Source organism: Choloepus didactylus, chromosome 5, assembly GCF_015220235.1.
Source record: "Choloepus didactylus isolate mChoDid1 chromosome 5, mChoDid1.pri, whole genome shotgun sequence".
Lineage (NCBI taxonomy): Eukaryota > Metazoa > Chordata > Mammalia > Pilosa > Megalonychidae > Choloepus > Choloepus didactylus.
The window spans coordinates 92,445,317-92,471,162 of NC_051311.1; the positions used below are offsets into that span (position 1 = coordinate 92,445,317).

The following is a 25,846-nucleotide window of genomic DNA, read 5'->3' on the forward strand; positions in this document are numbered from 1 at the left end:
TTCAACAATGAAAGGAAGTACAAGTTTATAATTATTTGAATTTGCATTTTAAAAATAAGATTGATACTTTTTCCATATTTGCTTACCATTGTAATTGTATTTCCTCTTATGTGCATTTTCTGTTTGTGCCGGTTTGAATGTATTATATCCCCCAAAATGTCATTATTTTTGATATAATCTTGTGTGGGCAGACGTATTAGTGTTGATTAGAGTGTAGTTCTTTGAGTGTTTCAGTGGAGATGCGCCCCACCCAACTGTGGGTGATAACTCTGGGTAATTTCCATGGAGGCGTGGCGCCGTCCATTCAGCATGGGCCTTGATTAATTTACTGGAGCACTATATAAGCTCAGACAGAAGAAGCGAGCTTGCTACAGCCAAGAGGGACACTTTGAAGAATGCACAGAAGCTGAGAGAGGAGCTGCAGATCAGAGACAGTTGAGGACAGCCATTGAAAGCAGACTCTTAACTCCGGAGAAGCTAAGAGAGGACAAACACCCCAAGAGCAACTGAGAGTGACATTTTGAAGAGGAGCTGTGGCCTAGAGAGGAACATCCTGGGAGAAAGCCATTTTGAAACCAGAACTTGGAGCAGACTCCAGCCACGTGCCTTCCCGGCTAACAGAGGTTTTCTGGACGCCATTGGCCATCCTCCAGTGAAGGTACCCAATTGTTGATGTGTAACTTTGGACACTTTATGGCCTTAAGATTGTAACTGTGTAACCAAATAAACCCCCTTTTATAAAAGCCAAGCCATTTCTGGTATTTTGCATCCTGGCAGCGTTAGCAAACTGGAACAGATTTTGGTACCAGAGAAATGGGATACTGCTGCGTTTTCAAATACCAAACATGTTGGAATGAATGGCTTTTTAAATTGATAAGGGGAAGATTCTGGAAGAATTGTGAGGAGCTTGATGGAAAAGGCCTAGATTGCTCTGAAGAGACTGTTGGTAGAAACATGGACTCTAAAGATACTTTTGATGAGGCCTTGAGCAGAAATGATGAATGTGTCATTGCCACCTGGAAGAAAGGCAATCCCCTTGTTTTAAATTGGTGGAGAATTTGGCAAAATTGAATCCTGGTGTTGGATGGAAGACAGAATTTGAAAGTGACCAGCTGCGATTCTTGGATGATGAGATTTCGAAACTAGAAGTTGTAGATATAGTATGGCTTCTCCTTGCAGCTTATAGTAAAATGTGAGTGGAGAGAGATAAACTTAGAACTGAACTCTTGGGTTCAAAGAAACCAGAAACTGACAGTTTGGAAAATTCTGGGCTTCCAGGGGCTAGAACCCCAGAAGCTACAGCCCAGCGTGAGGATTCAATCAAACATGGAACCCAGCTGCCATTTCGGTACAAGCCAGGATTGGAGATGGAGTTATCCAGAAAGGATCTGTGGAAAGTCCTATTGTCTGACGGCTTTGACCCCTGTGTGCTTCATGCAAAGCCAACAGAATTTTTGTGAGATCTTTAGAGACGGAGCCGCTGCCAGTCTGAACTGGAGGAGACAGACAAAAAAATTGAAGGAAAAATTTCTTCAAAGAGCAATGGAGGTTGAGGTCTCAAGTCAAGAGGTCTCAGGCTGGGAGAGCAAAGTGGCCCACGTGCATGGAAAGGGTGAGTTTGCCCTAGAAGTCGAGGGTGGACCTTCCACCTCAATGTTCAGGAAAAGTGCTCTCACCCCAGGCCCCAGAGAGGCTGGAGCACATTCACAGGGAATTGGGGAGAGCCTCGCTGCCACCTCACTGTTCTAAAGGGGTTGAGCGTGTGCCCCGGAGATGGAAGAGGATCCGGGTGCTGCCCTGTTGTTCGAGGAGGGTGGGGCTGAAAAGGTGGTCTCCCCAATGTGTGGCTATGTTGGAGCACTCACCCCAGTATTTGGAGAGAAAAGGGCTGCCACGAAAGCCTTTGGAAAGGGTTGGACTCCCGCTGTCTCAAGCCCCAAGGATACAATGTCATTCTGTTAATGACTCTCAGACTTTGAAATCTAATGGAGTTTGTCCTGCAGGTTTTAGGAACTGTTTTGGTCCCTTAAACCCTGTTTTCCTTACTATTTCTCCTTATTGTAATGGGAATGTTTATCCTATGAATGTCTCTCCTTTGTATATTGGAAGCAAATAACTTGTTCTAAGTTACATAGGTCCACAGCTAGAAGGGAATTTTGCTTTAGGACAGACCATGCCTGTAACTGATATTAATAGGTTCTTGTAATTACATATTATTACTGAAATGATGTAAGTTTCTGTGGTATTGCAATGGGATGAATGTATTTGTATATGGAAAGATCATGTCATTTTGGGGTCCTGGGGGTGGAATGTGATGGTTTGAATGTATTATGTCCCCCAAAACACCATTATCTTTGATGTAATCTTGTGTGGGCAGACGTATTAGTATTGATTAGATTGTAATCCTTTGAGTGTTTCCATGGAGATGCGACTCACCCAACTATGAGTGATGATTCTGACTGGATAGTTTCCATGGAGATGTGGCCCTGCCCATTCAGCATGGGCCTTGATTAGTTTACTGGAGCACTATATAAGCTCAGACAGAAGAAGAAAGCTTGCTACAGCCAAGAGGGACACTTTGACGAATGCACAGGAGCTGAGAGAGGAGCTGCAGATCAGAGACAGTTGAAGGCAGCTGTTGAAAGCAGACTCTTGCTCTGGAGAGGCTAAGAAAGGACAAACACCTTAAGAGCAACTGAGAGTCACAGTTTGAAGAGGAGCTGCGGCCTAGAGGGGAACGTCCTGGGAGAAAGCCATTTTGAAACCAGAACTTGGAGCAGACTCCAGCCACGTGCCTTCCCAGCAAACAGAGGTTTTCCAGATGCCATCGGCCATCCTCCAGTGAAGGTACCCAATTGTTGATACGTTACCTTGGACACTTTATGGCCTTAAGACTGTAACTGTGTAACCAAATAAACCCCCTTTTATAAAAGCCAATCCATTTCTGGTATTTTGCATTCCGGCAGCATTAGCAAACTGGAACACTGTTTATGTGTTTACTCATATCTATTGGGATCTCAAGTCTCCTACCAATTTTCATGAGTTCCTTATAATAAACTTTTGTCATATTTGTGGCAAATATATATTTAGGGTTTTAAAGAGATTATACAATATTTCAAATTCTTTTCTCCATTTATCTATAATGGCTTATCTCACAATTGTAGATGAAAGATCCATTAAGTATTTTTATCTTGAAAGCCCACAGGCTACTGCTCATAAAGACTCTTCAAGAAAATGAATTAAAAGTTGGACAAACTATGCAATCTTAGGTAATTTTCTGTAGCATTTTTCTAAGGGACTGCTTCGTCAATCACATGCAGGAAGATTACAAAGTTCACTGATGTTTATTTGCTGTCCTGGTGTGCCTGTACTAAAGTGTTGACAGTCTCCAAGCTGAAACATACTGTTAACAGAGATGATTTATAGCAACATGGCTGTCAGATAAATTACAACATTTGATTTTATTCTAGTGTTCATATTCCACAATGCTTAGGTCATCTTCCCAGACTTTTTAGAAAAGCACAGTGTCTCAGAAGAAAAGCCACAAGCAAGTTTTAAATAATCAATCTTACTTTCAGAATGCTAAACTGTTAGCAATGTTTCATCCAGTGTGTTTTCATATTAAAAAAAAACATGGTTTGTTTGTTTTTAAATTATGATCAAATGCTCAGTCTTACAATGGAGCAAGGCATTAGTGCGTATGTATCCCTCAGAGTGTCTTCTTTTACCAAAAAATAACATAATCACACAAGTCAAAACAATAACTTTGTTTTGTAAATGCCCCCAACAGGAATTTGGGAAAATGAAAAGATTTTTAATGGTTACACAAAAAATAATTGGGACAGCTAGCTATTGTATAAAAAATAATCTTATTTTTATTCAATTAGCTAAAAAAAAAAAATCAGCAGAATTAAAGGGAAAATGTGATGGGAAAAAATGGTTTAAATGAATACCAGCTAATAAATGTAGAAGGAAGAATAGAATTAGAAAAAAATCACTGTTTTGCAACACCCAATGTAATATAATTGATTTAGTCAAAGATCATCAATGAGTGCTAAAACCATTGACTGAAAGTTTTTTGGGAAACAGGGTATTCATGTGGTCTCAAAGATCATACCACAAATGACTTACTAATTAAAAAAGGAAAAAAATGCCCTTTCTAATGAAGACATTTGGTGGACACCATCTGAAGTGACCCAGTGGCATCACTAATAGTGGGACAAGCTGACATTATGTGCCTCCTGATGGGATGCAACAGCACCCAAGTGATATTCTTGCAAAAAATATTTACCTTGAATCTAATCATAAGGAACAGTCAGAAAAATCCAGAATGTGGGCCATTCTACATACCTGGCCTGCGGTCTTCAAAAGAGCCAATGTTTGGAGAGAGAAAATTTTAAGATAAAAGCATGAACTCTCACTGGATCCTGTATACAAAACACAGACACACACACACACACAAAATTGAATACTGACTTTGTATTAAATATTTTCTTAGGTATCATAATACTATATAGTAACATAGGAAAATGTCTTTATTCCTAATGATATGGATACAGAATATTTAGTGTAATGATATCTGAAACTTTTCAAATGCTTCAGGGAATATGAAAAAAATATATATATGTATATATATATCTCTATATGCATAGCTATATATGAATACATAAAACTATACCTATATATGTATAACACTATATATATAGTCACATACACACAGAAATTAAGCAAATGTGACAAAATGTTTATACTTGGTGAATTTAGGTGAAGGGTATATACGTGTTCATTGTACCATTTTTTAAACTTTTCTGTAGATTTGAATCTTCTCAAAAAGTGAGGGAAGGGATGTTTTATGTTTATTTTGATGATATTCTAAGCTAGGAGAGTGTAACTCAGCCATACAGTAAGTACGTAACACACTCCATTCCAACATTTGGTAACTAGTTCATTGCAGATGTCTGTCTACATCAGCAAAACAATTCCAGATGTAAAATTGCAGTGGGGGAGGAGAATATAGTTTTCAAGGATTTGTCTGCTCCAAATATCTTCGTGCACATGTATCTGTTCCTGGCAGTGTTCAGTCTTCCCTCTCACTACTCCCAGGACCCCAAATACACTCACACTTTCCAGATGAAGTCTTTGTTCATGCTGGTTTCCTTAGCCTGAAACACTGTTTCCATTATTCTACTTGTCAAAACCTTACTCAGTCTTTAAGGCTCAATTCAAATTCTCCTTCCTCCATGAGTCTTTTCTAGACTGCCACCTCTTTGTTTCACCATCCCTGCATTGTGGTCCCTATGTCTCTCTTGAAACATGTGCCTTATTCTTTCCTGCTAGAGTTGGTAAGTCTCCTTTAATGCTTAAACATAGGATGATGTCCAAATAACAAACAAAGCTCTCTGCGACTTGATGCTTGCTTCCTTTTGGGCTTTATATCTTGACACTCCCTTCAGTGGTCCTGATACCAGATATATAAAATAAGCCAATTTTCCACTGGGGTCTCCTGTGCCCCTCAGACCTAGGTCCCTCAACCATATGGCTTAAGGAGGAACAAAGTGCTCCCCAGGATTACTATGAATTCTTGGGGCCTCACATTCTCATACATCCTACAGTTCAGGTGACCCTCCTGTACTGCTTGGGGACCAGGCTGCCACAGCAGATACTTTCCTTTGTGTCTCACCTGATTACAAAATTTAGCCCCTTCTTAAACTTCTGGAAAATAAAACCAAAAGCTCTCTACTGTACAGCATTCATGAGTTTGGCTGACTTTTGGAGCTGAAGGAAGGTTTACATCATAATGACACCACAACCTCCCTGAAAAGTGACCATCAACCTGCCCTTTGCCTCACTGATGCCCAGTCATTCTCCATCTTGCTGGCTCCTCTTTTCCTCTTCTTCCTGCTCTTCCCAGAATTAAAACCTCAGCATCAGCCACCTCCCAGAACTTTTATCTCAAGCACTTAACAAGGTATTAAAACAACAAAACCCCACAGATTCTTCCTTAAAAGGACTTCTAGGACCAGCTGTTTAGATGATCCTTAAAAAATCCCACTATGCACACATGCCATGCTGGACAGTTCCCCACACATGCGATATTGTTTCCTACTTTAATGCCTTTGCATATTCTATTCCTTCTGCCTGCAATGTCCTTACCTCCATAATCTTCTTTGCAACTTATACTTCTTCCTTCATGACTCTACTCCGTGAAATCTCTAACTTGCAATAGCTGGCTCCATCTCCCCTCTTTGATACTACCACTGCAGAGCATTTACCTTTCACTGGATGGTAATGATCCATTGAACATGTCTGTCTTCCATGGCTGTGGAGGGACTGTGGGCTCCTTGACAGCAAACATGGCATCTCATTGACCTTTATACTCTCAGCTTTTGTCACAGAGCCTAATGAATATACTTATGCTAAACAAATATTTATCAAATGATTGATGAGTTAAGAATGTGTGAATTTTGCCCAGACCTGAGATTTAAGACTTTTTAAAGCTATAAAGAAATGCTATAAAATGTTGGAGGCAGCACTTGTTTCAGAGAACATCGCCTAATTTGGAGCATTTGTGAACCTCACAGCGCCAAGCAGAGCATTACTTAGCTGCCTCTTGACAGTTCTTTAGGTCATTAATCTGAAAGACTTCTGAGTTAGCCATTAAAGAATGAATCTTGTAAATAAAATGATATATCCATACAACAGAATATTATTCAGCCTTAAAAAGGAATGAAGTTCTGATTTTGGCCACTACATGGATGAACCTTGAGGACATAATATTGACTGAAATAGGTGAGACACAAAGGGATAGGTATGGTATGATTCCACTTATATGAAATAGTTACAATATGCAAACTCATAGAGACAGAAAGTAAGAGTATAGGTTACTAGGGGTGGGCAGCAGGGGAATGGGGAATTAAGCATAATGGATGTAGGGTTTTGTTTGGGCTGGTGTAAAAGTTCTGGTAATGAGTGGTGGTGAGGCTGGCACAACACTGTGAATGTGATTAATCACAATGGTATGCTTGGAGTGGTTGAGATGGGAAAGTTTATGTTGCATATATGTCCCACAACTAAAAAAAATAAAGAGCAACAAAAGAGGTAATGAAAATTAAATGCAATATATAATCCTACATGGGATCTAATGGAGAAGAAAAGGCTCAAAAGGACACTTTTGGACATATAAAAAAGTTGGAGTTTAGATTGTAAGCTTTATATCAATGTTAAATTTCTTGAACTTACTAATTGTTCTTTAAGGTGGTCACAAAGGTGAATATCCTTGTGCTTAGGAAATGTACATGGAAGCATTATGTGTTCAAGGAGCATGATGTGTACAATGTACTCTCAAATTTCAGAATATAAATAAACATAAAGATAGATGGCTAGACAGATAGATGGATTGGATAAATACATGCATAGATGGAATGATAAAACACTTGTGAAATGTGGCAAAATGTTAAAATTGGTGGATCTGGGTATCTGAGTGGGGAGTATGTTAGAGTTCTCTGAATGGGTTTTGTATTATTTTTGTGACTGTCCTGTAAGTTTGAACTTATTTCAAAATAAAAAGTTTGCAGGAAAAAAAGAGTGAAAATCCTGTTGATTGGAATTAGTGTATTTCATTTGTTCAGAGAAGTTGGCCTCCTATAACCTGCACGAGGCAGTTTTTACTGGAACCTTCATCCTATACAGCTGGCTTCAATTTGTTGCTTCTCAAAGTTGCATTTTCTTACAGCAGCAGGGCCTTATAACTTGTTCAACACATGAACATAAGCACATTGCTTACTCTCTGTCTTGCTAAATGGTTTGGTCATCCAGGTCTAAAGCTCCCTAACAAAAAAGATGTGAAAGCAGACAATTTCTGTATTCATCTTGGACTGAAAGATGCTGTAGGAATATTTTCTGATTTTATTTAGTTATACAATTATGACATCAATTCAATTTTTAAAACATCTTTATTGAGATATAATTCACATGCCATAAAATTCACCCATTTAAAGTATACGATTCAGTGGTTTTTAATCTATTCATGGGGTCGCACAACCATCACCATAATCTAATTCCAGGTTATTTTCATTACCCCAGAAAAAAACCCTATTCCTGCCCCCAACCCCAACCCCTGCCCTCCCTAGGCAACCACAGCTCTACGTTCTGACTCTATAGAGTTGCCTATTATGGACTTTTTATACAAATGGAATCTTACAACATGTGGCCTTTTGTGTCTGGCTTCTTTCACTTACTATAATGTTCTCAAGGTTCATCCATATAGAGTAGCATGTATCAGTACTTCTTTATACTGCCAAATAATATTCCATTGTATGGATATATACCACATTTTGTCCATTCACCCATTGATGGACATTTCATTGTTTCCACTTTTGGGCTATTATGAATAATGCTGCTATGAACATTTGTTTACAAATTTTTATGAGGACATATGTTTTCATTCCTCCTGGTTATATAACTAGGAGTGAATTTGCTGGGTCATATGTTAACTCGATGTTTAATTTTTTGAGGAACTGTTTTCTAAAGAGGCTGCATCATTTTACATTCCCATCAGGAATGTATGAGAGCTCAAATTTCCCCACATTTTTACCAACACTTGTTATTATCTGTCTCTTAGAAAACAGCCATTCTACTATGTGTGACGTGGTATAACATTGTGGTTTTGATTTGCATTTCCCAAATGGCTAATGATGTTAATGAATTCAATTTTGAGGTCATATATTTTAATGAACAACTATGGTGACATAAGATGGCTTTCCATTTCAATATTTTAATTTTTAATAATTTTTAATAAAGTAAAGAGAGTACAGGCTGTTAAATGTCATAGTTACCAAGTGCACTGCATTTACAGCTTGTCTTTAAAAACTCCAACTTGGCTACATAAAAGTGAAATCTAAGTGAAAACATCAGAGGCAATTTCTTAGGACAAATTCCACATAAGAAAATAAAACATATTTAGCTATTTTCATGTATAGGGCAAAGAGACAAACTTTGCATCTCAGTGTTTTTGTTCAAATAATTTGGCTTCCATTGGGGGAAATATTTAAACTCTTCCAATTTGTCTAATATAAATAAAATAACATCAGCATCTGGAACCCAGACCACATGCAATGGCTCCACAGGGTTCAGTCATTCTTGTTTTGAAATACGAAGGCATAAAATATGTGTTCCTAGCTAAAGAATCCACATTTACAATAAAATTAAAATAATGAACAGAGTGATTTTATTTTGGGTGGTGTACAGAATCGTTAAATGAAATTAGAAGTTGAAGTTTAAACAATGGATTAAATCAAGAAGAAGGGGACTTTTTTGAAAAACGAAAGGATGAGATCTGTGTCTAATCTGTGCATCAGGAAATAAAAACAGGATCTGATATTTGCATGACCCATTTTCAATTTGAATTTTAGATTCAAATGTTGTATTTCAGATCAGTAAAATGTAAACCAATCCCACAAATACAATGCAAAAAGTATAAATACTCTTTCTGCATTTTCCCAGTAGTCTGCTCCAAGAGCACAGAATGGAAAGAAACAGCCCAAGTCCACCTTTCCCTGGAAACATATCTAATGGAATTATAAAAGTAATGTGATACTGAATGCAAAGCAGGAGGATGGCATCTATAAGTCACATTAATTCCTTATCTGAGTGTTGTGCCAGTTTAGGGGGAAAAGTACAGAAATGGGACAACAAAACCACATATAAAAACTTTAAGGGCTGAAAGTGCAATTTATGATTTATTTTAATAAAAAGAAACAAAGCTTTTAACTTGAAAAAAAGAGTTGGTTGTTGGTGAATGATTATCTGTCTATACAGACCCTCAAACAAAGATGGTATTTCCCCCTTCAAGGAATTAAGCACAATAAAATTACTCAAAGATTTTTAGATTTTTAAGTTAGGCATGTATAAGATTTTATTACAAATAGATTCATTAGCCACATGACGTATCTTTAAAATAAGATTGTAGGTTAGGTTTATTGATCTTTAAGATTGTCTATATTGATTCAGGTAACATTCAGCTGGAGGCAGGGAGCAAGAGGATAACCTCCTAAGGAGTTTCTGGCTCTGGGATTCTGTACACCTTTTTTTTTTCAAAACGTTAGAGACAACCTGAGAATTGTATTTAATGACATTGCCTAATCATTAAATGTAAGAAAATGTAAGACATAAGATAAATATTTTAAATTTGCATAAAAGGTTGTTAAACTCATTGGAATACACCTTCCTTACTAAATTCTAATCATACAACGATCTATTAAATATTTTTAGGGTTTGATGACACTTTCCAGACATAAAAAGTTGAAGGAACTTTCTCTGTCCGAGTGTTATAAAATCACCGATGAGGGAATTCAGGTAAGATAATTAAGGTTTTCTGTTAAAGAATTAAGATTAAAAGTTAAGTACAAACTGAATAAACTTTGTTGGCCACATTAGATAAAATAAGTGGACTGGAAATGTAACAACACATATATGACCTTGGTTGAGCCAAGATCAACTCCTGGCCCTTCATCATATCTCCACAGCCTAAGGTGACTAACAGGATTTGTTTTCCCATTTCTCCTTGCCTCTTCCCTACCTACCAGAAGTCAGATACTATAGGAAAAAGAGGGTTAGGTCGATATTTTACTTGGTGAGATGAACTGCAATGTTGTAAAAGTCTTCTCATATAAATAAAGTGCTAAAGCAGATAGAAATGTTATATTTAATGTAACCATGAAAAGGGGGGAGTTTGAAAAACTATGCCAGGTACTTAACAATTAGGAATTTTCAAATTTTATAGAATGGAAAGCATAAGGTAAGTAATCCCAGGTAAATGATTACATGATCAATTGGTTCTTCAAGAACTCATAAAAAAGGTAAATTACCTAGAAGGGGTCTTGAGTGATCTATAGGAAGTTATAAAGGAGCTATTGTGGGCAAGCCACATGTTTATCACAACATTAAGCATCTCAATGTGTTGTTAGAAAACAAAAACAAAATCATGTGGCATATATGTATTAAACTAGGACAAAACGTGGTTATTTATTGGTAAAAAACATGGAAGGTAACATTTTTTTTTAAATTTTTTTATCTTCATTTTATTGAGATATATTCACATACCACGCAGTCATACAAAACAAATCGTACTTTCGATTGTTCACAGCACCATTACATAGTTGTACCTTCATCACCTAAATCAATCCCTGACACCTTCATTAGCACACACACAAAAATAACAAGAATAATAATTAGAGTGAAAAAGAGCAATTGAAGTAAAAAAGAACACTGGGTACCTTTGTCTGTTTGTTTCCTTCCCCTATTTTTCTACTCATCCATCCATAAACTAGACAAAGTGGAGTGTGGTCCTTATGGCTTTCCCAATCCCATTGTCACCCCTCATAAGCTACATTTTTATACAACTGTCTTCGAGATTCATGGGTTCTGGGTTGTAGTTTGATAGCTTCAGGTATCCACCACCAGCTACCCCAATTCTTTAGAACCTAAAAAGGGTTGTCTAAAGTGTGCGTAAGAGTGCCCACCAGAGTGACCTCTCGGCTCCTTTTGGAATCTCTCTGCTACTGAAGCTTATTTCATTTCCTTTCACATCCCCCTTTTGGTCAAGAAGATGTTCTCTGTCCCACGATGCCAGGTCTACATTCCTCCCCGGGAGTCATATTCCACGTTGCCAGGGAGATTCACTCCCCTGGGTGTCTGATCCCACGTAGGGGGGAGGGCAGTGATTTCACTTTTCAAGTTGGCTTAGCTAGAGAGAGAGGGCCACATCTGAGCAACAAAGAGGCATTCGGGAGGAGGCTCTTAGGCACAACCATAGGGAGGCCTAGCCTCTCCTTTGCAACAACCGTCTTCCCAAGGGTAAAAACTATGGTAGAGGGCTCAATCCATCAAACCACCAGTCCCCTATGTCTGTGGTCATGTTAGCAACCATGGAGGTGGGGTAGGCGAATACCCCTGCATTCTCCACAGGCTCCTCAAGGGGGCACTACATCTTTTTTTCCTTGTTTATCTTTTTTTTTTAACTTTCCCTTCTTTTTTAAATCAACTGTATGAAAAAAAAGTTAAAAAGAAAACAAACATACAATAAAAGAACATTTCAAAGAGACCATAACAAGGGAGTAAGAAAAAGACAACTAACCTAAGATAACTGCTTAACTTCCAACATGTTCCTACTTTACCCCAAGAAAGTTACCTAATATAGCAACATTTCTGTGAACTTGTTCCTACTATATCCATCAGAAATTAACAGACCATAGTCTTTCCTGGGCATCCCCAGAACGTTATATAGCTTATCTGTTCTTCTTGGATTATTGTTCCCCCTTCCTTAATTGCTCTCTACTGCTAGTTCCCCTACATTCTACATTATAAACCATTTGTTTTACATTTTTCAAAGTTCACATTAGTGGTAGCATATAATATTTCTCTTTTTGTGCCTGGCTTATTTCGCTTAGCATTATGTCTTCAAGGTTCATCCATGTTGTCATATGTTTCACGAGATCGTTCCTTCTTACTGCCGTGTAGTATTCCATCGTGTGTATATACCACATTTTATTTATCCACTCATCTGTTGAAGGACATTTGGGTTGTTTCCATCTCTTGGCAATTGTGAATAATGCTGCTATGAACATTGGCGTGCAGATATCTGATCATGTCACTGCTTTCTGATCTTCTGGGTATATACCGAGAAGTGCAATCGCTGGATTGAATGGTAACTCTATTTCTAGTTTTCTAAGGAACTGCCAGACTGACTTCCAGAGTGGCTGAACCATTATACAGTCCCACCAACAATGAATAAGAGTTCCAATTTCTCCACATCCCCTCCAGCATTTGTAGTTTCCTGTTTGTTTAATGGCAGCCATTCTAATCGGTGTTAGATGGTATCTCATTGTGGTCTTAATTTGCATCTCTCTAATAGCTAGTGAAGCTGAACTGAAGGTAACATTTTAAAAAGGAACCAATATCCTGGGAATATGGAAACTGTTAAACACATTGGAAACTTCAGATAATTGTGTCTTGAGAGTTCAAAACCTAGGAAAACCTGGGGCCAAACTAGAAAAAAGAGACTTTTTTACTAAGATAAAAGGATTAATTCCACAAGTGGAAAGATAATCCAAGCAATAGCTGAGAAATTCACAGAGAGTGGCTAATTTGAAGTTAAGTTGATGCATTAGTCAGGGTTCTCCAGAGAAGCTGAGTATATATGTAAGATTTATTATAGGAATTGGCTCATGCAACCACGGAGGCTGGAAAGTCCAAATTCCATAAGGCAAGTTGCAAGCTGGAAACTCCATTAAAGGTGAAGGTGAATTCCCCAGGGGAAGCTAGCTAGCTGAAGTAGAGAATTTTTTCTGACTTCTGAAATCCTCAGTTTTGGCTTTTAAGAACTTGAACTGATTGACTGAGGAAATGCCTCTCATTGCTGAGGGTAACTCTCCTTTGTTAATTTTAGATGCAATCAGCATAGATGCAACAACTGATTATAGATGCAAATCCACCTACAGAATACCCTCACAGTAACAATTAGGCCAGTGCTTGCTTGACGAAACAAACGGATGCCATGACCTAGCCAAGTTGACACATGAAATTAACCATCACAGTGGGCTTCCATGGATTGGAGGGAGACTTTACAAGAAGTTTTATAATGACTAATATGAGAGTGTTAAAATACTCTGCACATCAATGGAAGGAAGATGCCAGGTAGCGAGTTAGTGGGGGCAAAGGAATCCTATAGGGTACTCTAGTACAATGATGTGTTCAGGGATTCCCAGGAGATTGAATTAACTTGAATTAATTCTTGATTACTGCCCATAGAAACTCATAGGCTGTAGAAGGTGACAAGTTACATGGGGCTCTAGACCCTAGCATCAAATTCTAGAGTTCTAGGACTGAAGAATTTTAGAACCATCTAAATCAATGCCCTAATTTTACAGGCAAGAAAACTAAGGCCCAGAGTGCTTTAATGACTGGTCATTGGTCCTATACTTTCTCAGCAAACTAGTGTAACTTCAGTTTTATGGAAATGAAGGGTGAAAATGCAGAATTGCCGTTCCAAATGGTTGATTGATAACATGGCTTAGGGGGGAAATTTTTTTTCAAATTTTTTCTGTATTTCATTGTGTCTGGATAATGTTACAATACCTATGGGGAAAATGTAACACTGTTAAGAAAAAATCTCTCTTAAGAGGTATGAGTGTCAAGCAATGTCAATTCCCCCTAATTTCAGACACTGGGTACTAAGGTTCTAATGGAATGTAGTAGAATGTTCAACTGTATAAAATGGAAATAGAGCAAACACTCTCTGTGATGGTTAACTTTATGTGTCAACTTGGGTAGGTTATGATATCCAGTTGTTTGGTCAAACACTGCCCTTGTTGTCATGAAGAGATATTTCGTATTTGGGATTAGCATCTACAATCAATTGACTGAAGTAAAGGAGACTACCCTCAGCAATGTGGGTGGGTCTCATCCATTCAATCCGAGGTCTTAAAAGCAAGAACTGAGGTTTCAAGAATCAGAAGGAATTCTGCCTGGAGTTTACACCCTCCCCTGTAGATTTCAACATCACTCCTCCCAGAATTTACGGCCCACGGCCTGCTGTACTGGAATTCAGATTGTGTCAGCCCCCACAATCACATGAGACAATTCCGTATAACAAATGTCTTTATACACATGTATATGCACACACACACACAAATTGTTAGTTTTGTTTCTCTGGAGAACCCTGACTGGTAAAATCTCCTTTAAAACAAAGATCCTGGAGAAGACTAGGAGCTTCCATAACTGTATAATTACAAAAATGTACAAAACATTTAGTTGCATCTAACCTACTAGGAGAAAAAGCCAGAAGTTTCCTTGAAGGTTAAATCATGATTTACCTACTGCAGTTTATTTAAGGGTTAATTATGCAGTTACATGAGGGTTTTTCCATGAATATGATATGATCTAGTGGTGGTAGACCAAAAATTATTAAAATAAAAGCTCAAATATTAATATTTCTAATATTGTTATACTTCTTATATGGTGATGAATTATACATGGTCAGTATGTTTATAACTACAAATCATTCACAAGTATTGAAACCTACCATGGTGACAATATAGCCTCTTAATTATCTGTCTCATTAATTTTTTAAAGGCTCCTTGGTATGAGAATGAATTGACCAAAGCCTGAAGCTAAGTATCAGGAGGCCAGTTGTTTTTTGCCATTTCTCTTCGCTTCTGTGGGTTCCAGGCATTTTTCTTTTCACACCTTGGAGCCTGAAAATTATACTTATTTTTAGGTACTCTGAGATTTTAGATGAAAGTATTTATCCATATTCTAACTCTACACTTATACAGCTATCTGAGTTCTAGTATAGCTTTTAGAATGTAATCTTTTAAAAATTGGTATGTATTTTCAGTAAGCTAAAAGAGAAAATAAAAAAGGGGAGCACAGGAGCATGGAAATCCAGAATTATTTAATTGTTAGTTGCACAAGATCAGCTGTTCAAGTTCATGTAAAAAAGAAAAAAACTTTTTCTCATTATCCCTCTTTTTCTCTTCCCTTCTTTTGGTGCGTGTGTGTGTGTATGTGTGTGTGTGTGTGTGTGTGGTGGTTTTTGACCAGTTTTGCCCCTTCCAAGGTTCACACTAATGGGCATGTGGTAATCTTTCTCCTCCTTGGCTCCTCTGTCCCAATTATTAAGTTCCAAAAGAAGAATACTCGCAGGAGGGAAAAATGACATGTAAGCCAGTTTCACAGTTCTTTATCTGAATTTGTGAAAGAGTAAGGGAGTAAAATAAGGTAATTAAATTGAGATGTTTAGATTACCCACAATTTATCAGTTTTCACTCTCTCATTACATGTAAAGGGTAATGCTAGGAGACTCTCTTTTTACCGCAACATATTGAAAGTATACTATACCTAATTCGTTTAATAAGAAAAATGAAGAGACATTTTTTACCCTGGTTAGGTTTTGCAAGAGTCAGAATAAGAATAAAAAATTACCTCATTTTAATGTTTCACTGAAAACCACATGCAGATTGAGTGTCTTGAACCTCAGATGTAGTGACTTCTAGGACCTGAATTTAATTACTTTCTCCAACTTCAGTTCTTTTCTGAGAACATTAGACAGCCAATGAATATGTCAAACCAAAATTATTTGGTGCTCTTAGCACACACACTTTGAAAGAGAGTTCTGATACAGCAGTAATTGTAAGAAATTTTTTCTTGAGCTTTTATTATGAATTTAAATAATAGACTGTCAAGTTTGGCAAAATAATTGGTTTAATTGAGATGTTGCCATACATATAAATTAGAAGCTGTTTTACATTGTGTTGCCTAATTATTTACTTTTTATACTTCCTTATCTATTTTGTATTTCTCTTGACCTTTTGTGAGAATAAAGTAGCCTATAAATACATTAATGCAATATGCATATACATGAATGTATATATTTTCTTTATGCAGGTTAACTGCAAGTGAAAACCTTGTTGCTAGACAAAAATTTCTGATTATTTCAGTGTTGGAAGGTTGAAGTAGTTGATTCAAAGAGGCCATCAGAGAGGGGAAAATCAGATTTCATTATGACCAATCACAAGAATTTACATGTGTGTATGCAGTGAAAAGTGTGCTAATACCTGGGTTTACATGTAATATGAATGTAAATGTGTACCTATGTGTGTAAATTAAATATGTATACAAACTTTAGCATATTAGATTGCATGTATGTGTAGCCACAGATTACATGTGTTCACATGTAAATATACATATAAATCTGTATGTCTAGTGTATGTGTTTAGGGCTTGAATACAGTAAGCAAGCAGGTAATCCTGGCAGCCAAATTGCTCCTACTGGTAGAAAGATAGTTTGGAACATGCTCTTGGAAGAAATAATTTACTCATTATTCTTCCTACAAATGAGTCAATGCATATTTCAGAAGCACCTACATTGTAATTGACTAAATAAAGTTATGTATATAAGAGCCTTTAAAATTCTATAGCACTACATAAATATTGTCATTATTCTTGAGCATAGTATAAGAGAATAACCCAGGTAAAAGAAAATGGATCATTGTTTTTCACTGAGATTATAATTTGGAATATATTTTCCCATGTCCCAATTAATTTAGTATAATATGTAGGATAGTGATTTACCCACTTAGGCACTTAATAGTTAGCACTGTTTCCTTATGGAGACTTATATGTGTCCCTAAGCCCAAGGATGGAGAGTTTTTCACCTTTGTTCAGCCTAAGTCTGTATCAATCTCTCCTCTGTTGCAATCTCAATCACATATGCAACGTGTTATATATCACAAATGCAGGTCTCTCTGTTTGAGCCCTCTCACCTTTCGCCTGTGTGTGGGTAAGACTGGTCAAATCTTGGGAGAAAGAGGGTCTCCAGGGCAAATTGGGCAGATGGAACATTCCTTTTTAATCCACAATGCCACCTGAATCAACAGTGTCCCAAAAGGATGACAAATGTGACGTAGAATTTGAATCTGATCTTGAGAACTGGAGGGCTCAGGAGCCAAGGGTTGAGAGCTACAGGTGAGCTGCGCAGGTAGGCAGCCAGTGCTGGTGAGCCCTGCACCTGAATCTGTCATGAGCATGTGCTCTTTGGCTCTCTTGGGCGTTCAGCATGGTGGGCTAACTGTGCTCACATACATGGCATCTGCGGCTGCCCCAGACTTCTAATACTTTGGCCACATCCATTCAGACAGATGCTTGAGCTTCCTTAGTACATCACTAGGATATTATTTGTAATCACCAAGTTGGAAAGAATTTAGATGATTAGGCTATTCCATGCTCAAACTCTCAAATTTGGATTAATTAATTTTGTAAAAATGTGACTTCTTGCTCAAGCTTGAACTAAAAACATTTTGGATTGGACTTTCTATGTAGTGGACACTGAGATAATCTGTTCATTTTCTAAAAACAGAAATCTCTTCAAAATTTAAAAAAATGATGAAGCTAGGTCTAGTGGATCAGGCAACTAATACTATGTGGCAATTACTACTACATGCCAGGTGCTGTTCTAAGTATTTCTCATGTATGAATTCATTTAATCCTTGTAATTACTTTATGAGGTATGTACCATTTTTACATCCATTTTACAGAGGTTAAGAATCTTGCACCAAGTTATGAAATGAAGGTAAAAACTGTCTAATTCCAGAGTGACACTGTTAAGCCATTATACTGTGATAAAGGCATATAGGAAGCTTTGGAAGGATTCACCTGAGGCACCTAATCCAGCGTGGGAAGTCAGGGAAAGCTTATCTGTTGAAAAATCACTCTAATAAGATATGTGGAAGTTGTATTGAAGGGCCTTTAGGGAGGAGAGAGGACAGCTATCAAGACTGAAGGTAGGAATTTAAGTTAAGATGTTTTTGTTATAGTTTTGTTTTTGTTATAGTTCAGAGAAGGGAGGATGACAGGGACAGTCAGGCTGGAGAGAGGAAATGGACTGGAGAATATTTAGTACTTCCTAAAGACACCCATGGAATTGCTGATAGTTTGAATGGGGGGGCAAAGGTGAAGATGTGGTTAAGGATGATGCCCACGCATCTGGCTTGGCTGCCAGGGAGGTCTGTGGTACCGTCAATATTTTCAAGTCCTTTCCCATAGCCAAGTCACATAGTCAGGGCTATGAACTATTAAGTCTTGTTCAGTATTTTGGCATTTATTGTTGTACTTTCTCTTCCTGGCAGTGATTTTGCCCATGCTTCATCTAAACTCTCTTCATCCCTCTACTCTTATGACAGAGTCTATTAAGCATCCCTTCACCCACTCTCACTCTCCAATGGCTTGTGGCAGCTGCAGGTAGGTTAAGGGAGTTTTGTTGACCTACATTTCTATTTTCACTTCACTTACAGGTAATTGAAGTTCATAGTGTTCTCTGTCTCTGGTAATGCTGACAGCACAGGTTCTGTGCAGTTTTATTTGTTCTCTTTGTGGATTTTATAGGTTTTTGGGGTAGGGGGCTAGGGAGGGAGTTCTAATTTAGATAACCGTTTTTATTCTCCAAACCCCAAACATGGCTTATCTTTTATGAATTGTGAAAAAAGTGCCACTGGTTGAAATGGACATGTGCTTTTTAAAGCCATGCAACCCAGAATATAATGGGTAGTATTTACAACTACAAAAGAGAAAGAAGAGGCATGCAGCAGCCATTTAGCTTCACAAGCTCTCGTGTCTTTTCTGCTTGGCTTGTGGCTTATATCCTTTACAAGTGGTTTAATGATACGTGCAGATGGTCACCAACAATGAATTTTAAGGGTGCAGCGTGGGGATACCTTTGGGATCACTGTTGTAATCTGATGATCACAAGGATATCTAATGACTTTTGTTCATGGAGTACAAGAAGCAGTAGAGATGCTGGAACCTCCACTTCTCTCACTGTCCTCTCAAAGCAATGAGACCTTCTTTTTTGAGACTCTCAATCTTACTCTCATTGCTTAGAAGCTTAAGATAACAAGTTTCTTTTCTCCTTTAAAGAAGAAAACACTCCTTTCTTAAGTGTTTTTCAGTCTCTTATCTGTTCTTTTGAGTTAAAAACTTTTGATTCTCCTTTTTACTTGATCTTTACTTTAGTAACAGATGTATCTCGATTTACAAGTAGAAAGGGAAGTGGAGAGGAGGGCCTTATCAGGAACAAGGGACTGGTAAGGGGGTGGCTGTGGGGGGCAAATCATAGTTGGGAGAACATCAGGGAAGATCCACTGCTGTTCATTTGGCTCTCAGCCTGACCCAGGAATGTTCATTAAGCCAAGTGGTTCTGCAGATGTGGGTCTATGCCAGTCCAAGTGGGGACTGGGGGTGTGGGAATCTCAGTCCTGAACCCTGGACCACCTACCTAGAGTTCTGAAACTCTTAGAGCTAATGTGGAGCTTCTGTATGGATATTCAGGTCAGAAAGGCCTGCAGTACTCATCTCACTTAGCTCCAGTCCTGTCTGAATCTTCCTCTTCCAGAATGGCCTGTGGCCAGCCTGTTTATCTGGACATTTCTCTAGAGTATAAGAAAAGTTCGGTTCATGTCCCCTAATAGCAGGAACTGAATTTCTCTCCAGTGACTCTTTTCTGATCTTAACCTCTTATTCTGAATCACTAGTCTATCTGACTAGTTATAACATATTGTTTATGCAAGAGTCTCATCAATCATTCCCATCAGTTGCTAGGCTCCACTCCCTAGTGCTCAACCAAAATTGATTTCAGTGGCCTTTGACACATAGTGACCTGTAAGGCCAAAGATGAATTAAGTGGATTGGCTCTAAATAGTGAAGAAATTTTTTAAAATCAACATTGATTTCTATCTGGTTTCCAAGATTAAGTCATTTAGGAATTATCAAAGCATGAGATTTCAATAACTCCACCTCTTCTCCAGGGATAAAGTTCTGTTTATGGGTTACAGGGGAAGTAACAAACCAAGGTTCCTGTTCCAATGGCCTGAATCCTTTGCTTTTGGCACAGCAGAAGTTCTGAAATCTCCTGTGTGAGGAGGTGGGACATCCAGACATCTCAACACTTTATCTCTTGGCCAAACTGCTCAGGAAAATTCATTACCTCTTCCAGTGCTCCAGGTTACCATTAGGAAATAACTGCCGATGATGAAGATCCCAAAGGGTCTCAGATTCAGAATCATTTTACAGGATTTGGGGAGCGAGAACTAAGAAGTTCCTCTGGTGGAATTAAGATGGTGGGGTGGGGGTCAACTGATACCTCACTTTTGAAAAAGCATACCCCCTCCCACAACCTGGAAAAATTAAAAGCTTTCTTATTATAGAAAGCTGTGCTACATGGCTGTCCATGCCAAGGATGGTCTCCCAGGTTTTATAACAGAAAAACATACCCCCAGGAGACCTAAGGCATCTGGAATCAACTGGGAGTCACAAACCTTTGCCAAGATACCTAGGCAGTATTCTCCCTTCAAAGACTGTGAGCAAAAGAAATACACTCAGTATGCTTTGTTGCTCCAGACACTACTGTGTTCCCAATTGTAGAGGCAGTTCAATAGAGTAATAAATTTGCCAGACTTCAAAGGATGTGGGATTTGACAGCTTGTAAGTTTCCCACAGACTGTAAGGTTCCATGGGATTCTGGAGTCATAGGTACCATGTTTTCTTGGCTGAGAAACAGCTGAAGCTGAGAATACCCCATGCTGGTGCTGGCTTCTTGCCCACTCCCACTGGGCAGAACCATTCCTGGACAACTGAAACACTGCTCAACTTACTAAATGAACGCATACATCTTTACTTTCATGTTGAGCATCCACAGAGAAGAGCTATAAGAGAACATGTTAAAAGGAAGATAATCCTTAGGAGGCCTCTCCCACCCCTTAAATTGCCCCTGGAACATTAGTTTATGCTATAGAAGATGAAACTTGCTACAAGTTAAACAAAACCTGTCAGATTGTCTGAAGGTAAATATAAAAAGGCAAGAAAAATAAACATCAGAATTACAGTTTCCTACTAATAGCATGAATTTATGCTTGTTTTGCTTCTGACACCTAAGTGGCCAATCTGTTTTTGATACCTTTTCCAAGCAACATGGCTTGACTTTGATCATTGCACCTCATCTGACACAAATTGAGTGTTGTGGTAGTGGCATATCTCACAGGAGCTATGATTTCTCCATGCTCAAGTGTTTATGATAATCTTATGGTTTCTAATAACCCTATCAACTTCCAAATAAATTCTGTGTAATATATTTCCTCATCCCAAAGCCTTCATCACATTGAAGGTAGTGTTCCCAGATCTTAAAGCAGCAGACTGGCTGTTGTTCCAGTATCCCTCTGGTTCCACCACTGACAGACAAAGCCAGCATTTGTACAGGGCGTTATGCTTGCTAAGAGCTTTTTACACATTTTCTTTCCATCTTCTAATAAGTCTGTGAGATAGGTAGACACATTTAATTATTCTCTTTCAGATGAGGTTAAGTGCCTTGCTCAAGGTCATATAGACACAACCTCAAATTCCAAGACTTGTATTTTTTCTACTAGATCAGCAGCTTCCCTTGATTAGATCACTTCTTATTATATTATATCCCCAAATGGGAAATCAAAGAAGCCCTGAGGTTCATGAATCCATTATTTCCTAGCAGAGGTCACAGGAGGATAGTGTAACTTTGTTTTTAGAGTAAAAGTGCTGAGTTACCATTTTCTTGGGAAAGAATGAGAAAGAGAAAATCAAGTGGGGTGACTGATTATGCAAACAGAAGTCCATCAGATCTTTAAGGCTGGTTATTGTAGCTTGACTTCCCTGTCCCTTGTGTCCCACAAAGCTCCTGGAAGAATGCGAGGTAATTGTGCCACTGGGCACCCAATTTTTTATTTATCTTAGGGAAATGGAAGGAATATGGGTTATGCTACAGGCCACCAGAAAAATACCTGAATGCCCTTTGGGTAGCTTCATGCTGACTCACTTTTATTTTGGAGATAAAATCTAAAACCTGAAACTGTTCTGGAAACTTTTTTTTCACTAATCCTAATTACAAAATATAATTCAAAGACATTTTGTTTTGGTCTTTCCCTTGTCTTCTTTCTTTTTAGTTTTTTCCCAATATATATTCTTCTTCAGTGTTTACTTCTTTCTGTCCTTTCATTTCTCCCTCTTTGACTTCTTTTTTTTGGTTCCTGTCATGTTTTATATTTTAAAAATGATTCCCTTGCTTTTATCAAATACCCAGCATCTTCCAGCTGAAATCATCAAGGTTTATTGGCAACCAAAAATATACTGATGAGTTGTGGTGGCAATGCCTAGACTTCCCAGCTCAGTGTGTCCCATATATTGGGAGTGCTGCTCAAAATTTTTAGTTGTTGGCAATCATAACCATAGAGAAGAAGTGAATACAAATAATGGTACTAGCTACCATTTAATGACAGCTTACTGTGCGCCAGGTACTGTTCAACTGCTGTGTTCTTATTAACTCATCTATTACCTCCAACAACTCTATGAAGTAGGTATCATATTATGGTGCCATTTTATTCCCATTTTGAAGATCAGAAAATTGAGACATGTAAAGGTTGGGTAATTTATCCAGAGACAAAGAATTTCTTCATGGAAGGATATGAACTCTGACCAAAATGGCCTCCAAACCCTGTGCTCTTAACTATCCCAGTACACTGCCTCTGAGCAGTTATTGAACAAAGTGAGAGGAAGAACTGGACTGACTGTTCTAAGGGCACTGTATGAGAGCTCATTCTCCTCACTCATATGCTAAGAGGCATTCCCCCATTTCCTTTAGACACGCTCCCATTTTGAACTTCCGCATACCAAGTGTTGGGGGCACAAAGATAAATTAGATATGAATTCTGCCCTCAAGAAAGGTATATAAATAGCTATAATTTACAGGTAGAAAGTGACAAAGGCCAAATAAACAAATAAAAAGCTATCGGAATTCCAAATAAGAATTTAGAAGAGATATTTCTCCCAGAGGGAAGAACTGGGGAGAACTTTCCAGTGTAAGCCACATTTGAGCTGGTTTCAGGCTAAAGCTTATCCTCCAAATCATCATAATCTTAACAGATTTCATCATAAAAGTATCTTTGTAAATATGTTTTGGGCCTTGGCTTTGCCCCTTTTTCTCTTTCATAGAGTCTTCTCTGTATTTAAAAGCAGTATGCTCCTCTGAGTTTGGGCCTTAGCTAAGCCTCCTTCATTCTGGTTTTCTCATCCTGGCAGGGAGGGTGAGAATGCAGGAATGGCATTTCACCAGGAGGGGCAGCTTCAGGCCCTGCATACTTTGGTTGTAGTGGCAAGGCCCAGATTTCCCAGCCCAGTTGTGCTAAAGCCACAACCATTCCTCCCACTTGTTCTGATGCCTAGTGGGAACAAGGCCACCTTCGGTGGAGTGTGGCTCTACACTCGTGGGATAGATGAGGCTCAAAAAACTGGAGTTTTATATTTTTAATATAAAAACTTTATATTAAGTTTTTTATAACTTAAAATCATGGAAGTTTTATTTCAGCCTTTGAGGGAGCCAAAAATAACCATTACAGAAAATGATTCTTGACAAGATTTTTCCAGAGGTATCAACAGACAAGAAAAGAACTTGGCATTAAAGTTAATAAGGATCTAATGAGGCAAATAGTCAAGAGATGGTGTTATGAGTATACACCAGGAGGTGAGTTTTTTTTTTAAGACTGAGAGCTGCCACCTGTTGAGATGGTTTAAATCAGGGTTTTGGCAGAATGTGACTAATGTGACTGTCAGTAAATAGACTGAGTGAAACTCAGTCTCCTCTACATACCCAAAATAGGAATGTAGTCATTAAGTCTCCCTTCTGTGACTCAGCTCAGAAGATACAAAGAAGAAATTATTTAACTCACTAAGAGACTTGGAAGTTTTCTTCATAAAGGGGGCCAAACTTCTTTCACATCTTCTCCCCCTCTTCATTGTAAACGATTTTGATTTGCAAGAAACTTAGTATAACACTTTCCAAGAAAAGAAAATCAACAGCAATTATGTATGTATATATGATTCTGCAGTACTGGAGCCAGAAGTGTTTATAATAATCTTATCTGTAGAGGGGGGAATGGAATTTCATGAGTGATTATGATGAAACATGCTTGCAGACTTAACTGCTTAATATGAGTTGCATGTCTTGAAAGGAAAATATGAATTGTAAAAGAGGAAAAATCCTGACTTTCGTTCTTGGATCTGCCACTGATTTAGCATTAAAACCTTGGACCAATATTTGTGCTTCAGATTTTCCATGGATGAGAATAATTCAATCATGAATGTATCATAGGCTTTATAGTCACTTTTATAAGTTATTCTTTAATTTAAAACTCAGAAAAAGTTCAGCATCAAAGAATATTAGAACTTAAAAGGCTTAAAGCAGAACCGATCCAAGCAGTCAAAGACACTGACAGATGCTACTGCAAGGAATTATCAGACACAGAGCCTTCAGTCTCCCATTATAGCTTGTTCTATCTTTTAATGAATTATTCTGATAGTTTAAATGTTCTTTCTTGCTTTAAATTTTCCTTGGTTCATTGAACTCTTCCCATTCTCTAAGTAGAAAACAATGTTATCCTACTCATACAACATAAGAATTCTTGAACAACCATAAGAATATTGGACAGAATTCTTCATATTCTTGAACACAGTTATAAAAGATCAATCAACAACTATATTTATTGAGAACCTACCATGTTCTAGATATGATGCTTGGGAGAAAAGGGTATAAAAACTAGCAGAGAGGGGTCCTGCCCTAATCAAGTTGGCAGAGGGAGATGCTTCAGGACTCTGAACCCCACAGAAGCTTTGCACAATCAGCAAGAACTGGAAGAAATATTGTTCTCAAAGCTCCAGGAAATAAAGACTGTTAGGAATGCAGTAACAAACCTTGTACCGAATCAAGAAAAAGGCTACTTAAAAGCTGTTGGATCTTGTGGCGTCCTGGCTGGCCCCTGCCTCACCCCTCACTGGCTTGTTGTGGAGCTGGCCCACACTCCCAGTATGGATCCCTGGTCCTGATTCTGAAGGAAGGTGAGTAAACCTTGTGCGCATACTGGGAGCATGTTTGTCTGGCCCAGTCTGGCTGGTGTGGCCTCAGGGGCTTGCCGCCCCAAAATTTGTCCTGCATGTAGAAGGCAGTTCACAGAACTCTCCACAGAGCACTGCAGGAGAGCAGTCAAGTCATGCTTCCTGGGCAAGGGATTTCTGGCTGTAGGACATAAAATGCAGTACCCTGGACAGTGAGGAAACTGCTTTCCTAGAGAAGAGGGGACATCCAGAACTGTGTAAATGGGGGAACTTCCAGGGCCACATGCACATGCCCAAGATAAGAGTCATGCTCAGAGGTATTCTCTTCTTCCTCCTCCTCCACCATTTCCCCTCCTCTGCCTGCCCCCTTCTTCCTCGCAAGCAAG

General features: G+C 38.4%; 2 protein-coding genes across 6 annotated transcripts in view; one reads left to right on the plus strand and one right to left on the minus strand.

Annotated features, from left to right (window-relative positions):
• The window catches only part of FBXL13 (F-box and leucine rich repeat protein 13), a 316,890-nt gene that overhangs the window by 276,068 nt on the left and 14,976 nt on the right, over positions 1 to 25,846 (plus strand). The window contains exon 18 of the mRNA XM_037836473.1: positions 10,270 to 10,353. Within this exon, the coding sequence (XP_037692401.1) occupies positions 10,270 to 10,353 (84 nt within the window). The remainder of the gene's footprint in view (positions 1 to 10,269; positions 10,354 to 25,846) is intronic.
• Positions 1 to 25,846, minus strand: part of FAM185A (family with sequence similarity 185 member A) — a 130,627-nt gene that overhangs the window by 12,195 nt on the left and 92,586 nt on the right. For 3 of the 5 annotated variants that reach the window (XM_037836476.1, XM_037836483.1, XM_037836479.1), the window contains one exon: positions 4,351 to 4,427. In XM_037836476.1, the coding sequence (XP_037692404.1) occupies positions 4,351 to 4,427 (77 nt within the window). Of the gene's footprint in view, positions 1 to 4,350; positions 4,428 to 13,264; positions 15,252 to 25,846 lie in introns of those variants that run through there. The other 2 variants (XM_037836478.1, XM_037836481.1) reach the window with 1 other exon arrangement.